This window comes from Danio rerio, chromosome 12, assembly GCF_049306965.1.
Source record: "Danio rerio strain Tuebingen ecotype United States chromosome 12, GRCz12tu, whole genome shotgun sequence".
In the NCBI taxonomy this organism is placed as follows: domain Eukaryota; kingdom Metazoa; phylum Chordata; class Actinopteri; order Cypriniformes; family Danionidae; genus Danio; species Danio rerio.
In genome coordinates, this window is record NC_133187.1 from 41744243 (window position 1) to 41762308 (window position 18066).

Consider the following 18066-nt stretch of genomic DNA (forward strand, 5'->3'; position numbering starts at 1 on the left):
TGGCTGTATATCGGCACTGGTGGGAGGCGTGGGTTATACACGATATACCGATATATTTCCCATCCGCCATTAGCATTCCTCATCGCTGTGCTGTACAGCACATACCTGTGCATTTTAACGAAAATAATGCACACCCTCCAGCCAATCAGAATCTTTTTTTTTTGTTTGTTTTTTGTTTCTCAGATTTTAATAATAATTATAATAATAATTATTGCAGTGTTTTTTTATTTTGTAGTGTAGTTTGTGTTAGTGTTGTGTATTTGTAGTGTTCTTCATGTTTCTGCATTTTAACTTAGTTGTACTTTGCGCAAAGAAAAAAGTAATAATAATAATAATAATAATAGTATTACAATAATAATAATCATAATATGATAATAATAAAAATACATTATTATGGTGGTATCATCGTTATCATTTTTGTGCTGTTACAAAAAAAAACAAAAAACTAAGTAAACACAGAAAATCAACTTAAAAAGACACAAAACCCTTAAGGGAAAGCTCTACCACAGTGCTTCACCATGTGCCCTCTTTGGAACCCTGCAAATTTGTAATGCATTAAAACACAAACGCAAGTCTTTTTTTTTTTTTTTTTTTTTTACTTCTTTTAAAACTGCAAGGTGATTGCTCCAGGCAGTACTAAGTCTTTATCTGCATTACAGTGCGTCTCTCTCTCTTTCTCTCTCTCTTCTGTATTCATGAGTACCTTAAGCGCATGACACCTTTTGAAACACACTCCTCTGTATCTTCAGCTAAGCTCTCTGTAGTGTCTCGCGCTGCTCACTGGGCTTCTTATCTGCCTGCTCTGCTTTAGCCATCCAAGAACAGCCTGTGATTCTCCAGCAGGTCTTTCTTCTCGCTGCAGTGATTGAGATTATGCACGCTTTCTCTATCTGAGTCTCTAGCTCGTCTGCCCCCTTTTTTATTATTTTTTTTCTCGCTGACTCAGTGCTTCTGTTTGCAGCGACTGTGACAATGTTATTGTCCCCGGCATCGATCGTCTGGGCTCTCGCTAATTCAATTAACTAAACTTAATCATAAGGTCTCGCTCTTTGCTGTGTATATTGCTTGTTGCTATAGCAATTGGTGCTCCAAATCTGTTTACAGACACCGAAATGATGTTTTTGTGAGCTTTGAGAATGAAATTTAAACCGAAGCTGGTTAAACCTGAAGATATTTTGAGTCACCAAACTAGCTGTGCTCTAAACAATTAAGTAGAAATACTCTATTTTCTAAATAATAAGTGACATATGATGAGTGTTGGGTAAAGTTACTTTTAAAAGTAAGATATTACAATCTTAAGCCTAAACTGGATTTACTAAATCTGTTCATCTGGAGCAGTCTCATAGTAAATAAACAGATGAAATGGTCAGTTGTATTATTTTGGCTTTTTTTATTATTAATTATTGTTATTTACAAAGTATATAATAGCATACATAAATTAATAGCTATTATAAAGGCATTGAATCAAGTCTTATTAACCTTTTTCACCGTATAATTTAAACATTGTGACTAAAGAGCAGAAAATCAATCTCTCATTTAGATTTCTTGTTTGATTACAATAAATAAAAGGTGTCGCTTTAAAAAAGGACATATCTAATGTTATAACAAAAGCATTTGATTGCTTTCCTATTTGTTTATGCTCATTAAGGACAAAATTTGTTATGTTTAAAAGAAAACCCACCAAGATCGACATTTTTAGATGTTATCATTATTATTATTTTATTATTATTATTATGTGTAAATGTCTGTTCAAAAATGTGCCCAAAACCCAGAGTGTCCAGTTTCACTCTGCTTCAGGTCGTGTGTACAGAATCTATTTGGGAAACAGCGTCAATTTATAAATATGGAACACGTCTGACAGTCACGCACAGCTATATGAACTGACTATTTTGAGGATTGCATAGAAGGGAAAAGGGTGCCTGTAATGGAAGATACAATATTTTAAAGATTTATTTCAAAGTATTTTCATGCCTAAACAAAATGAAAGCAAAGAAAAGATTCACATGTATAGTAGTTTGGCCGTGGTCTTTGAATTGTGCACATTTACTTGTTGAACACTACAAGAAATCCACACGCGATAGTTCACCTTAAGACCTGCTCAAACGGACGGTGGCCTTAGCGTCCTAGGCTAACTACACTGTGCTCATGTCCAGACATGTGCATATGGTCAATAAAATAAAGCAATCGACGTGTGCGAGAATTAATATTAATATAAGTGGTATGGTGGCTTTACATGTTTCATAACATGGCTAATATGGGTAACTAAAAATCACGCCTGAATTATTTGGCTGTGTAATGCTTTATATACTGATCATTATTAAATATATATAAATATATATATATATATATATATATATATATATATATATATTTATATATTAAACTAAGATACAAAAACATATTAATCAATTTACACAATGAATCTGTATAATTACATTTATATATTAGACTTACCAACTTTCTTCCACATGCAGGGTTTGAAATGGCGTCTGTATGTGGTCTGCTTGAATCAAAGGGACGTCTGCACGTTAATGGAAGTGTGGCCTGGTTAACGCTTAAAGAGTTGCCCTTGCAACGATATAAAATGACACCAACTCTTAATCAAAACTGACGCTGCTGGTGTTAAACTCAATCTGTGTAGCGTTGACCCAACACTTTATTTTACCACTTTGCTGTAACACCCGTAAATTAACACTGGTAAATTTGCGGTTAGTTATTTTAAATTCAAACTGGCAGTTTATGTATAAGGATAGCGCGTCTTTAAAAATTATTATTATTATGTATAAATGTCTGTTCAAACACATGCCCAAAACCCATTTATATATATATATATATATATATATATATATATATATATATATATATATATATATATATATATATATATATATATATATATATATATATAAATGGATTTTGGGCATGTGTTTGAACAGACATTTATACATAATAATAATAATTTTTAAAGACGCGCTTTCCTTATACTTATATGTGTGTGTGTGTGTGTGTGTGTGTGTGTGTGTGTGTGTGTGTGTGTGTGTGTGTGTGTGTGTGCGTGTGTGTATACATACTACCAATAATAAAGGGTTAAAAGTGGTTTGTCAGAACAGCACCTGACCTGTAAGCAAATGTACTTGTCATTATGAATTTTTCAAATTAATATTTTTGTAATTTAGCATCAATAAACTGACAACAAAGGATTTGATGATGTTTAAGACTCTTAACATATTGAGTGAAGTGTGTCAAGAATACTCTAATTTTTCAAATTTTTTTTCTGTTATTATTATTATTATTATTATTATTATTATTATTATTATTATTATTATTTAATACCAAATTAGTTAATTAATACTAAATAATTACACTTTTTAAATACAAATGTTTTTCATATTTGACCCAATATTGAGTAACAAAATCCAGCATTTTTAGAGGATAAAAATGTACACTACATAATTTTTTTGCAATAAATATATTTATTTAAATGTATTAAATACATGTATTAATATGGAATAATAAAGATAATGAATGTCTAAATCAAAAAAATAAATAAAAATACATAGACAAATGTGACTTTTTTGTTACGTGCTAGAAAAAGAATTGGTAAAGTATAATGTACAAAAAAAATGTATGGATTGTCAAGTTCAAATGTATATGAAATGGAAAAGATGAATTGTTAATAAAAATAGCATGTTCACACACATTATCCAGCAAAACCTGCCGAAAGCAGTGCCTCAGTACAGTGTCAGGTGTCTCTGTCACACTCAGCATGCATGACTATCACACAGCTTTGTTCGGCTTGATTTGCACAGTGCTGATGATATCATTTTGTTCATCTGCCTCTGTCTCCATAGTGATTGTGGTATTGTTTGCGGCCCTGCGGCGACAAAAGAAAAAGGAGCCCCTGATCATCTCAAAAGAAGACGTTCGCGACAACGTGGTGTCCTACAACGATGAGGGCGGCGGAGAGGAGGACACACAGGCCTTCGACATCGGAACCCTGCGCAACCCCGAAGTCATTGACACCAACAAACTCCGACGGGACATCATGCCCGAAATGCTGTTCCCTTACCGCCGCACATCTCCCCTAAAAGACAACACGGATGTCAGAGACTTCATCAACGGACGGCTGCAAGAAAACGACTTGGACCCAACAGCACCTCCTTATGACTCCTTGGCTACGTACGCCTACGAAGGCAACGGATCCTTGGCGGAGTCGCTCAGCTCTCTCGAATCCGCCGCCACCGAAGGAGACCAAGAGTTCGATTATTTGAGTCACTGGGGTCCACAGTTCAAAAAACTGGCGGATATGTATATAGGGCAGGAATCCCAGAGAGAGACTTAAAGCGGATATGCAACACAGCACACTTAAATATATCTCAGAGCACTAAATTAACACACACACACTGAAATCTCCTTCTGTTCTCTGCTGTGTATCGCATATGAAGACTTGAAGATCAAGCTGGACTACTGGGAACTCTTTACGTAAGCTGTGTCCGAAACCTCTCGCTTGTATACTAATCCCTATATAGTGTATGTCCATTGAGTGGACTATATCAGGAAAGTGGAAATGATTTCAGATGATGTAAATAGTGTGGGCCAGAAAAGAGTCTGTCGCGAATAATTATCACATGGGCGTTATTATTTTGCTTCATGAATCAAACGTCACTGTTCATTTGTAACTTTTGTGTGGTAATTTGTTACTTTAATATATTATTTGATAACAAAGAGAACTAAAACATACCTGCTTGCCATAATTATTTACTTTTTGATTATCTTTTAAAATAAAAAGACTACTTTGAGATGTATTTATATGTAAAACATGTAAATGTAACATAGTATATAAGTATAATATAAAATTTTACCTCAAATAATAATGGAAGTAGCTATTGACAAGAATTAACCTGATCTTATGATGTCAATAGTTTTAGCCAAGTGGCCAATTCATACAAATAAATACAAGTTCGTTCTTATGAAAATATTAAAGGTGCTGTTATGTAAGTTTTTGCCTCTTCTAAAGCATAAAAATACTATAATATGTTTGCTAGGTAAACAATCTTCAGATATTCGACTTTGAAAATGTGCGCTTTGCACTGGAATGCTGTCTTTGTTTTGGTCTCTTTAACCCACCCAATGCCAGTTTAGGGTGCTTTCACATCTGTAGTTCGCTTTATTTGGTCCTGACCAACGGCAATAAATGATACATTGTAGCATTTTCTGCTCTCTTTGGGTCGTTTTCACATCACACTGCTGGCTTTGGTCCGAACCAGATGAAAAGAATTCAAATGCAGTCATCTGACAAAATCCACATCAATCATTGGCCAGATTTTGTTGAACATAATTCGTAAACTGCTTATCGATTGGTCAGAATTCACGTGCAAGTAAACAAACTGGCAAACACAAAATGTTGCTTTTGACTAAAGAAGGACAACTGCGCTGACTGATTGTATCCCTGGTCAAAGTATACTATATAGTTCGCATACATTACTTTAGACAAACGATACATTTCGAGAATGAAGCACGGCCGCGGGTGGAAAACAATGTTTTAATGCATCGCACGACACTTCAGGAGGAGGCGTGAATTAATTTAGCTAAACTGCGACATGGTCATCTTGCGGAAATATTGCAAACGATCCAACGATCCTTTTCCCTTGCTGTCAACAAATATTTTTCCTCCAAATCCCATAATGCACAGCGTATCGGCCTATGGCCACTGGATTAGTCCAAAAGGTGCAGTACTTTTTGCGGTTGGGTCTGTTTTAGTACGGGTCATATTCTCAACACAAACGCACCGCTCCAGGGTTCATTTGAAAGAAGCTTCTGCTTGAAGAGGTGGTCTCGGTATGCTTTTTTGGTCCGCTTTTGGTGCGCACTCGAGTCCGATTGCTGGATTCACACCTGCCCAAACAAACCGCACCAAGAGGGAAAACAAACTCTAGTATGATTCAACCGAACTAAATAAGGCAGGTGTGAAAGCACCCTTAGATTGGGTGAAGATTTAATTCATTAGGCGACGCAGTGGCGCAGTGGGTAGCATGTTCACCTCACAGCAAGAAGGTCGTTGGCTCAAGCCTCGACTCAGTTGGCGTTTCTGTGTGGAGTTTGCATGTTCTCCCTGCGTTAGCGTGGGTTTGCTCCGGTTTCCCCCTACAGTCCAAATACATGCGGTATAGGTGGATTGTTTAGGCTAAATTGTCCATAGTGTATGAGTGTGTGTGTGTGAATGAGTGTATGTGAATGTTTCCCAGAGATGGGTTGCGGCTGGAAGGGCATCTGCTGCGTAAAAACTTGCTGGATAAGTTGGCGGTTCATTCCGCTGTGGCGACCCCGGATTAATAAAGAGACTAAGCCGAAAAGAAAATGAATGAATGATTGAATTTCATCCATTCAGTCAGAAAGGCTCTCAAAGTATGCGCCCAGGACCGAAATGTGATCTCCGGTGGACAGTAGCAGACTCCGAAATGAGACGCAGATTCCATATGAGATTATTAAATAGCAAATACTATAAATATTATTAGCATAAACATTAGGTGAGCAGGTTACATTGTAACTTTGTGACCTAACAATACGCTACGTGAGGAGATTTGCAGTGATGAGCAGTGGCTGTTTGCACAAGACGAAAAAAAAAAACAGACAGAAGTTTAATTACAGCTATTCAGAAGCGCAGAATATGCACTCACTCACTAAATGGTAAGGTTTATAATCTAGTTAATGCAAATTAAACCTCTTTAACATTATTAGATGTACACGCAGAATCACTGATATGTGTTGGTTTTGAGTCACAGTTCTGAAGTTCAATTTCAAATAGTTTATTTTATTTTCAAGATCTGACGTGAACTATCTGCAGCAGCTTTCAGTAGTATGGCAATAAATGTCATGTAAAATGGCATTCAAACATTGTTAGCATTTAACACTGAGGTGTACCTGAGGTGATCATTGTCAGTTCTTTGTTGTTCAGCTGCAAGAAATAGACACCGTTCTAAAATATATTTCAAGGTATTGGTTAGGACAAAAAAAAAAAAAAGAAAATCTTTTTAATACGAAAAATATAAATTCTATTGTGTGCCGTTGCTTTTATAAAGAAAACAATTTAAATCAGCCTTAAATCAGCATTTAGGCTCAATAGCTGGGCACACTCCTGTTGGTTTTCAATCTGGCAACCTGCGCTTGTGTTTGTTGTGATCCAGCAATGCAATACCTAATCCAACCACTGGGTGTCAAACTTACATACTGCAACCTTTAATTTTTTTTTAAAGAAGGCATACCACCAAACAAATAGAGCCACCCCTCATTCAGAGATGAGCAAATCATACTAAAGTGTATGAATGAGATGTACTAATTAACATGAATCAGCCACTTTCAAAACAAAAATAATAATAATAAATAAATAAAAGATTTGCTGTAGGATTGCATTGGAATTTACACAATTTTTTTATTTTTATTTATTTTACCTTATGTAATCCTGGCTTGAATTATGAGAAAAATTGCTTCTTCTGACTTCCACATCAGCTATGTTTCTTTCTTTTTCACTCTTTTTCTGCCTTATTTTGGATTTCCAATGAGTGTACTTTGCATATAAACGCAAAATCAGAGTGGATTGTGGGCAAAAAGTAGTAAATAAATATAGGGAATGCAGACACCACTACAAAATTGCTGACATCCTATATAGTGCACTATATAGTGGATAGGGAGCATTTTCGGACACAGCTTTGGACATTCTCTCTATTTCTACTTTAACTTTTGTCCTTTTCTTCTGGTCTCTCGCTCTCTCTCTTTTCCCCCCTCCCTAAAAGAATCAGTAAAGATGCCTTTTAAGATTAGGGATTTGTTGTAATCAATGGTGTGGACAATGTGTTTTATAACCAAGGTGAGTGATAGTAGCTTTCTACACTATCGATGTTTATGGCTAAAAAAACGGACAAAAATAATAATAAAAAAAATAACTGAAGCTTAGCTTTTATCGCAGACCAAGTCTAAAATAGGTGCAGTATGTGTATAATATGTTTTACAAGTATGATCATTATGTAAACTACTTGATATCTCTGTTTAAGAGGCAGTTTTCCTGTGGAAGGTTTACAGTATATGGGTTCTGTCAAACTGTGGATTCATTTCAGAACATAGACTTAGAGGTGTATGATGAATTGTGTACTTGTAGAATATCGGTCATTCTGTTCATGTTGTTTGAATGCTGTCGCATTGTTTTATACAGTATTTATATTTTTATACTTATTTTGATAATAAAGTTTTTAAAATCTTTTCTCTTCATGCTTTGTTTGGCCTTTCAAGCTGCTCTGGATTAAACATTTATTATGGTTTTCACAAATTTCTAAAGGAACTCTGCCATACACTCATATGCATTTACATTGCATTTGCTGGGACATTCCAAAGACTTTAATTGCTTTATATATATATATAAACTCAGGCATTAGAAATTTACTGTTTTTATCTTTAATAACGATTAATATTATTTAATTATTTTTTTTATTTCTATTAATCAATAAACTCAGAAAATGAGAAAACCTATTTCAAGTTTATTTCAAATGTATCTTTTTATTTGTATTTGTATCTATCCTTGTAGTTGGTTTATTATGTATTATGCAGATGCGCTTCTCAACAGAACAATCTTAGTCAGGCTAAATTGAATAATTATTTCCAGTGACATATATATATATATATTATAATAGAGACATGTATACATATATATATATATATATATATATATATATATATATATATATATATATATATATATATATATATATATATATATATATATATATATATATAATGTATTTATTTATTTATTTATGAGCTGCATTTTTTATTTTATTTATTATTTTTTTTTTGCAGTAAGATTGAAGCGTTTCATTTAAAGGGAGAGCTCATCCCAAAAAAAAAAAAAAAAAAAAAATATATATATATATATATATATATATATATATATATATATATATATATATATATATATATATATATATATATATATATATATATATATATATTTTTTTTTTTTTTTTTTTTTTTTTTTGCAGTAAGATTGAACCGTTTCATTTAAAGGGAGAGCTCATCCAAAAAAAAAAAATATATATATATATATATTTATTTATTTTTTTTTTTTCGGATGAGCTCTCCCTTTAAATGAAACGGTTCAATCTTACTGCAAAAAAAAAAAAAAAAAAAAATGCTGCTCATAAATAAATAAGAGAATGAAAAAAAATGAATGGATGAACTGATAAATAAATAAACAAATAAATGAACAGATGAATGTATAAATAAGTAAATGAATGAAAAATTAAACAAATAAATGAAAAAGTACATAAGTGAAAAAATAAATAAAAAAAGAATAAATGTATGAATGAATGAATGAATGAATGAACTAATAAATGAATGAATGAATAAACAAACAAATAATAAATAAGCAAATTACCAAACAAAATGATAAATTAATAAATATGTAAATAAATGAGTAAATGAATGAATGAATGAATGAATGAATGATTAATGAACGAACAAACAAACAAACAAATAAAACATAAATAAATAAATGACTAAACAAATAAATAATGAATGAATGAATGAATGAATGAATGAATGAATGAATGAATGAATGAATGAATGAATGAACGAACGAAGGAACTAACAAAAGAACGAAGGAACGAACAAACAAATAAAAAATGAATGAATAAATGAGTAAAGAAATAAACAAACAAATACATAAGAAAAAGAACACATAGATAAATAAATATGTAAATAAATGAGTAATTAAATAAATATATAATGAAAGGATGAATGAATAAATGAATGAACAGATAATTAAATAAGAAAATTAACAAACAAATTAATAAATATGTAAATGAGTAAATAAATTAATAAATAAATAAATAATGAACGAACGAACGAACAGACAAATAAAAAATGAATGAACAAAGGAATAAAGGAATAAATAAATAAATAAATAAATAAATAAATAAATAAATAAATGAATGAATGAATGAATGAATGAATGAATGAATGAATGAATGAATGGGGACCTAAAAACATGTTTTTAAAAAACTAAAAATAAAAAAAAAGAAAGAAAGAAAGAAAGAAAGAAAGAAAGAAAGAAAGAAAGAAAGAAAGAAAGAAAGATTACTGGGATAGATGAAAAATGACTTTTTTGGTGAGCTATCCCTTTAAATGAAACAGGGTTTAATCCTACTGCCAAAAAAATAAAAAAAATCACTGCTCATAAATAAATAAATGAAGGAAAACCGAAGTCGAACTAATTAACCAATGGAGAATCTGTCATCCCAGCCCACCTAATGGTAGTTTAAAGTTATACAGGCATATTTTAACAGCACTGCAGTGTCAATATGGCCTGCTGCATTTAATTAAGGGTTTGATGGATTATGACACGCACTAATTATCAAAAATGTAGCTTCAGTCGGTGGCTTTGTAGTCTAAATGAAGTGTTTCCTCAAACTGAGCCCTTTTCTATTCAGAATACGGTCATGTTGCGTAGATCATTAAACAAAATGAAATAATAACAATAAATAAATAAATAAATCTGATGTTGTTATTCTGATATTAGTTTGTCCACAGGCAGAACCGCAGAATGTCTGTTCTCATTGGAGTGTAAAGGCCTTTGGTTGCGGTCATGGCCAAGCTGAGGTAGAGTATAATTGGCATTTCATTTCATTAACTCCAGACCGCTATTACACGAGTAAGGTTAACGGAGAAATAAGCATCTATTAGGACTGCCGCTGCCCTCTTTTCCATCATGACCTTGAATGGCTCAATAATAATAATAATCGTTCTTTTGACAATGTAACTATTACAGTCTTTCCTTAATGCCACAGCATTTCCAATTTTACGCCTTTCCATGGAGGAACTGTAAGATTTCTGACCTTCACTTACAGGCAGCAGGTCTTGTGTATACAGAAATTGCAATTAAAAAGCAAAACAATAATAATAATAATCAAATGAGGGATGGCACGGTGGTTTAGTGGCTAGCACAGCAAGAAGGTCACCGGTTACAGCTCATTTAGCATCTCTGTGTGGAGTTTGCATGTTCTCTCACTGTTCTCATGTGGGATTCCTAAGGGTGCTTCAGTTTTCTCCCACAGTCTGCAAAGACATGTATTTTAGGTGAATTAGGAATACAAAACTGGCCATAGTGTGTGAATGCTAGTGTGTATGGGTGTTTCCCACAACTGCGTTGCAGCTGGAATGCCATGCACTGCGTAAAACGTATGCTGGAATAGTTGGCGGATCATTCTGCTGTGGTGACCCTTGATAAGAGCTGAAGTTGAAGTAAAATTAATGAATGAATAATAGAATTTAACTAAATTAACCATAGTGTGTGTGTGTGTGTGTGTGTGTGTGTGTGTGTGTGTGTGTGTGTGTGTGTGTGTGTGTAAATGATAAAGTGGTTTGTTGTGGTTGAAAAGGGCATCTGCCGCCTAAAATATACCAGAGTAATTGGTGGTTCATTCCACGGTGGTGACCCCTTATAAATAAGCTGAAAGTTGAAAGAAAATTACTACAATTCAATGAATATAATTAAATGTATTTTGCGGTAGCATGAGTGTGTGTGAATGAGAAAGGGTATGGATGTTTCCTTCTTCCTGGAAGTGATGTGTCACGTCCGGTGTGTGGTACATTCCCTTTCCGTAAGGAATCTGTAATTGTAAATTTGTTTCAGGATTTGTAAAAGTGTTTTGCGTCTTGTTAATTTTTTTCTAAAATGGAAATTTGTTTCGTCCTTGGTAAAATAGTTTTTCCTATGTAATTGTGTCTGATGATAGTTAAAAATGTTTTTCAAAGTGTAAATTTGTCTAGAGCTTTGTAAAAGTGTTTCATACTTTGTAATGTGGTTTTGCACTTCCTGGCCAACGTACGACACCAATGTCCAACGTCAGACATTGAATTTTTGTGACTTTCCAACACAACCAAAAAGAACAAAAACACATTTGGATGTGGATGTTACCACTATGACGTCTATCAGATGTTGGATTTTGGTTGCCATACCTGACTAATAAATGTCAGTATTTGACCTTGGTTTAATATGTTAGCTCATCATTGGATTTGTATCACTTTCCAACACAATCTAAAATCAACAACGTATTAACATCATTTCACATCATTATTGGATGACAAAATAATATTGTACTAAGATGATGGCGACCTAAATCTAACCTAATATTAACGTCTTATGATGCTGTGTGTCTGCTGGAAAAACTTGACGTTTACTTAATATTTTGGGAAGTTTGATTTACGTTGAAATGACTAGAAATGTTTGTTTGATTTAACTAAAAATATCATGGGAGCACAAATTTTTTTTACAGCATGCAGGTTACTTCCCAAGCAAACAATTCTATAGACCAAAATATAAAAGCAACTCATTATAAGACAAAAGACATGCTATTCCACAGTCACACATGATAAACTAATTGTGAAGACTATAGGATGGTAAACTGCTGAGGGAAGCAGAAGCAGGAATGAAGACATTTTGCTTGTGCCTGCACAAGTTACCGAGTCGCACGTTTGGTGGAAGCTTTTATCTTTCCGTGCTCAAACATTGTTCTGCGTGTTCACCTCCCCCAATCCCCTACTGGTGGAGCTACACTTTCAACCCTCACTTCAAATGCAGAGGAAAATTGCTTAAAAGGCAGAAAAGTTTGTTAGAAAATGCTTTATTTTGAGTTTGAAGCTCCTTAAACAAAAGGAATGTTCTATAAAAGACTTTTTAAAACATTATTGTTTTTTTTTTCTAAAATTAAGCACAATGTCTGGAGGCTAGCATGACGTTCTGCCATCGGATTAGAGCACGCTCAAGCCTTGTAAGGTGTGAAGGTTGATTTCAGATCAGCTACAAACAGCCGTGCTCATGAAGGTGTAGTAGAGCGCAACAGTCAGGTTCAGGGGGTAAAATCTCTATTCATTTTCTCCATAAGGAAATTGATTTTTCTTTTTAACAAAAGCTCATAAACCTTTGAAGACCAGCCTGTTTTGAACTCAAAGGTGTTGAATGGATTGTGTATGCTTTTGTTGAGCCCATCTGTCAGCATTGATGCAACTTTTATTACACACAATTACTAGAATAATTTCTTTGAAAGAAAAAAACAAACAAAAAAAAACCCACGAAATTACTTAAAATGCTACATACATTTCACAAAACAAAGTGTCATAGTGAGCAAAATGTGAAAAAAAAAATCTTAAACTCTATACCAAAATTGCTAAATATAGTTTCTGCCTTAATTTTCCTTTAGTTAAATCAAATATTTCTAGTCAAGTTTCTAGTTCTGGTGAACTTACATCAATCAAAATGACTAAATGTATCAAGGTAAACTTTGTATAAGCTAAACAATGCAGTTGGAACCTGAGTAACTTATTAAAATAAATATTACTTGTCAAGACTTTTTGTCATTTTTTTTTTTTTACAGTGTATTTAAAGGAAACATTCCTACTTACGCTCTTAAAACACTTACAATTTTTGTATTTACACTATAAAAAGTGATTATTTAACTTTACCTAAAAATTATAATAATAAGTAAACCTGTGTCCTTAAAATTACTAGGTAAATTAACTATGTGCATAAGTATGTATACGCTCATCGGCCTGCTAAAATTACTTGATTTAAATGTTGTGTTATGTTCACATGCCTCCTCATTTATTTCACTTTTTGTGTGTGTTGTATATGAGCTTGCTCACTGTGCATGAGCAAATGGCTTGTGTTGCATTGCAATTAGTTTTTATTTCACATGCCTTTTCAGGGCTCAAAATTAAGGATTTACCAAATGTATCTCTGAACACACCAAAAATAAATAAATTATTATTTCTAAGCCACAAATTTTAAATAATCTGTCAAAACAAGCAAAATATGTCTGCAAACATACACTTTTTAATAAAAAAATAAATAAATAAATAAGACATGAACACTTAAAAAAGATCTAGTGTCATGTATCTAAAATATGCACAGTAATCTGTCCTGGTTAAAGGTTGCAGATCCCCACTACACATAAATTGGGAGTTAATCTCCTATTAAAACAATGTTATTGTAAAAAATGATAATAAAACCATATCAACAAAAATAACTAAACAAAAAAAAGCATGTAAAAACAAAACATACCATGTGTGATGATGAAAGGATGATAACGTGCACACGATGAACGTTGCTAATAATCTGCTAATAATCTGTTAATAATCTGTTAATAATCTGCTCAAGCAATAACTACAGCCAAAGCAGTGACCGCTGCTGCTTGATATTGAAAACTTTCAAAACTCTTGAAAAAAGCAGTACTGTAGGTGACCGACCATCTTATTTTGTCCAGTCTATTTCAAAGAGAACCGATCTCTCCAGTTGCATTTCCGTTAGGCACAGTTACTTTGTGCAAGTAAACAGGTGTGCACACTCTTTTTAACAGTCACGCGCATCACATCACCTGTAGTGATGATCCTCTCGGTATTCACCTGCTTGCTTTTGCTGGTGCAAACACAACTAGTTTTGTCACTACTCGATTCTAAGATCACATTTGTACAAATACTGGGCCATCCTTATCGTCGAACCCTGCTTTAAAGAAAACTACAATTTTAAAATTATTTTGAACCGGCCAAAGAGGCTTGTGGGAGTGTCTGTCTAACCTGCCATAGCTGAAATCTACCCGCATTTGGGTTGGCTAGTATTTATAGCCCCTTTCACACATACAGACCTTTCCGGAAAATTACCGGCAATTTTCCGGAAAGGTCTGTATGTGTGAACAGGTCCTTTTTGAAAATACCGGTTAATTCGTTCTGGCTTTTTTCCGGAAAGAGAAGTTGTAACATTACCAGTAATTTGCCGTAATGCTGCGCTGTGTGAATGCAGAAGGAAGATTGCCGGAAAGAGCGCGTGCACGTCTAGAACGTGCTTATGTGAGAAGTCTACTTCAGCCAATCAGAACAGTCACACGCATTCACGTCTGCGCGGTTTATAAAAATAAAAGCCTTTGAATATTTTTCCAGACACCTTTAGCTGGTAGATGTTAGTCAGATAACATTTATATGTTTTTTATTAATGCCAACGGTGTTAATAATTATTGATAATATGCTTATGATAAGCCGTTGTTTGTTTACCTTAAAGCTCTGCGTCGTGTGTGCCCATGAAGCAGCTGGTGAGCCAGCACACACACACACACACACACACACATCATGAACATCTCGACATGCGAAAGTGTGTCCCTATATGTTTTCATCGAAGTTGTTCACAACACAGAGCCATCCACAGAGTTTGTAATGTAGTCAAATGTTTACAAATAAAAGCGCAGCCGTTTGAAGCTCATTTGTGGTGAATGATGTCAGAATTTACCGGCATTTTGGAAGGGATGTGTGAACGGTCTTTTCTGGAAAAATTCCGTAACGTCCTCGCCTGTGTGAACAGCGTTTTTTTTTAATTTATCGGTAAAGTCGTTCCGGAAATTTTCCAGATATTTACCGGTATTACTGTGTAAAAGGCGCTAATGTCAAGCCTTGATTATATTATTTCTGAAATGTCAATAAAAGTCAATTTGTTAAACTTAAGTGTCAAATTTTCAACATCAAAAGTTGACAGAGCAAAGATCAAGCTCACATAATGCAATTCACATCTATAAATAAACAGAAAATGCTTGTGAATCCAAAACTGTTCATTAACGGATATTTTTTTACAGTGTACTCCATTACAGTAATTTGTAATTCGTTTCTTTACACCACTGATGCAAATGCACCCAATGCACAAAAATGACCCTTTAAACCAACATCAAACAGCATCAAAGAGTAAATCCAGATTAGCACATCGTTTGGCTGGTGATTGTAATGATTAAGACTGAGACTGCCAAACAAATGTAGCTTTGTGTGTGTTCAGCCTCAAGTAGCAGTGACCCAGAAACATCACAGTCCTGCCATGGCACTGTGCCCTTGAGCAAAGGCACTTAACCCTCCACACTCCACCGGGACCAGCCCTCAAATTAGTGTCCTGTAAATCAGCATGTAAGAAATATGTCTGCTAAATGGCAAGCAACCTCCTTAGCCCCAAAACGCACATCCACTTCAGGCCTTTTCAATTGATTTTTTAATTAATAGTAGGCAAAATTGAATATCACGTTCGGATTTGTAATTATTAAGTAAATAAACAGCATGCCTTTAGCTGTTGCTTTCATGCAAAGTGATTTACAGTAAACTAATTATGAGGACAGAGCCCTGTAGCATGCAGAGGTTAGATGCCTCGCTCAAGGGCACAATGCTAATTGCTCATGAAGCTCTCCTTGATAGGCTACAAATCTGCAATTCACTTTACCTGCAACACAAAAGCATTCGCAAGAAGACATCTGAGTTCAGCTGAGTGCTGACCATTTGAACTAAAATGTGCTCACATTAGGAGTAAATAAATCCAACAAAATAAAGTTAAAAAGCAGAAACAAACTAATATACTAATTGAGACAACTTAAACTTTAACAATAAAGAACAATAATATTGTAAAGGCTTACATTCTTCTAATTATCATTTTTGTACTATTTTAGATGGTTGGTTGGTTGGTCATTCGGTCGGTCGGTCTGAGAGATTGATTGAGTGATTGAGTGATGGGTTGATTGGTTGGCGTTGGTGGGTTAAGTGTTAAGTGAGTTAAGAGTGATTTTGACTGAGTGATTGGTTTGTTGGTGGATGGATGGATGGATGGATGGACTGCGTGATTTTGATTGAGTGGTTGGTTGATTAGTTGGTTGGTCGGTCGATTGGTTGGTTGGTTGGGGGAATTGACTCATTGATTGATCGGTTGGTTGGTTGGTCAGTTGGTTGGATGGATGAATGAATTGAGTGATTGGTTGTTTGGTTGGGTGGACTGAGTGATTGATTAAGTGATTAGTTACTTGGTTGGTTGGGTGGGTGGGTTGATTAAGTAACCAACTGAGTGATAGGTTGGTTGGTTTGTTGGTGAATGGAAGGATAGATGGATAAATGGATGGATGGAAAAATGGATGGATATATGGATGGATAAATAGATGGATGGATGGACTGCGTGATTTTGATTGAGTGGTTGGCTGGTTGGTTAATTAGTTGGTTGATTAGTTGGTTGGTCAGTCGATTGATTGGTTGGGTGGGTGGAATAAGTGATTTATTGAGTGATTGATTGGTTAGTTGGTTGGTTGGGGGGATTGAGTGATTGATTGATCCAGTGATTGGTTGGTTGGTTGGTTGGTTGGTTGGATGGATGGATGGACTGAGTGATTGACTGAGTTATTGGTTGTTTGGTTGGGTAGATTGAGTGATTGGTTCCTTGGTTGGTTAGGTGGGTGTGTTGATTAAGTGACTGATTGGTTGGTTGGTTCGTTGGTAGATGGATGGATGGATAAATGGATGGATGGATGGATGGATGGATGAGTAGATGGATGGGTGGGTAGATGGATGGATGGATGGATGGATGAGTAGATGGATGGATGGATGGATGGATGGATGGATGGATGGATGGATGGATGGATGGATGGATGGATGGATGGGTGGATGGATGAATGGACGGACGGACAGATGGATGGACGGATGGATGGACAGAGTGATTTTGATATGGATTAAATTAAATTAAATTAATTAATTTAATTTTGTACAGGAATAAAAATCCGAACTAATATGTATGTTTATATAATTAATTTTAAACTAAATTAATAATAAACTAATTATTTGATATTCGTGCAGTTTTTAAATTTAAACTTGTATATATAGTATATTTAGTATACACATACATACATGCAAATTACCTTTCATTAAATTGAGCCCCATCGACACTCAAATAACACTCTTTGTTTCCTTTTTTATTTTTATAGAGTGAATTTACATTTATCAGATAACCTTATACATATATAGATAACCTTAAAAACATAGCAATAAAGCTGGTAAGTTAAGTTTAGATAAACAAGATTTCTGCCTCAGCGCATGAGAAAATGGCATTTAGAGATACAGCTATATAGGGCTGATATATAAAGTGTAATAAAGTGGCCAGTTTTATGTGTACTTCAGCAATATTTTCACTTGATTTTCGCGATAAAAAGTTATGTGAATAATCTATCATGCTGTACATATAGA

At 34.2% G+C, this 18066-nt stretch overlaps 1 protein-coding gene across 3 annotated transcripts in view; it reads left to right on the forward strand.

Annotated features, from left to right (window-relative positions):
• The window catches only part of cdh10b (cadherin 10, type 2b (T2-cadherin)), a 127902-nt gene extending 119648 nt beyond the window's left edge, over positions 1–8254 (forward strand). For all 3 annotated transcript variants that reach the window (XM_073918833.1, XM_073918831.1, XM_073918832.1), the window contains exon 12: positions 3852–8254. In XM_073918833.1, the coding sequence (XP_073774934.1) occupies positions 3852–4342 (491 nt within the window). In that variant the 3' untranslated portion in view covers positions 4343–8254. The remainder of the gene's footprint in view (positions 1–3851) is intronic.
• The last annotated feature ends 9812 nt before the right edge of the window (positions 8255–18066 follow it).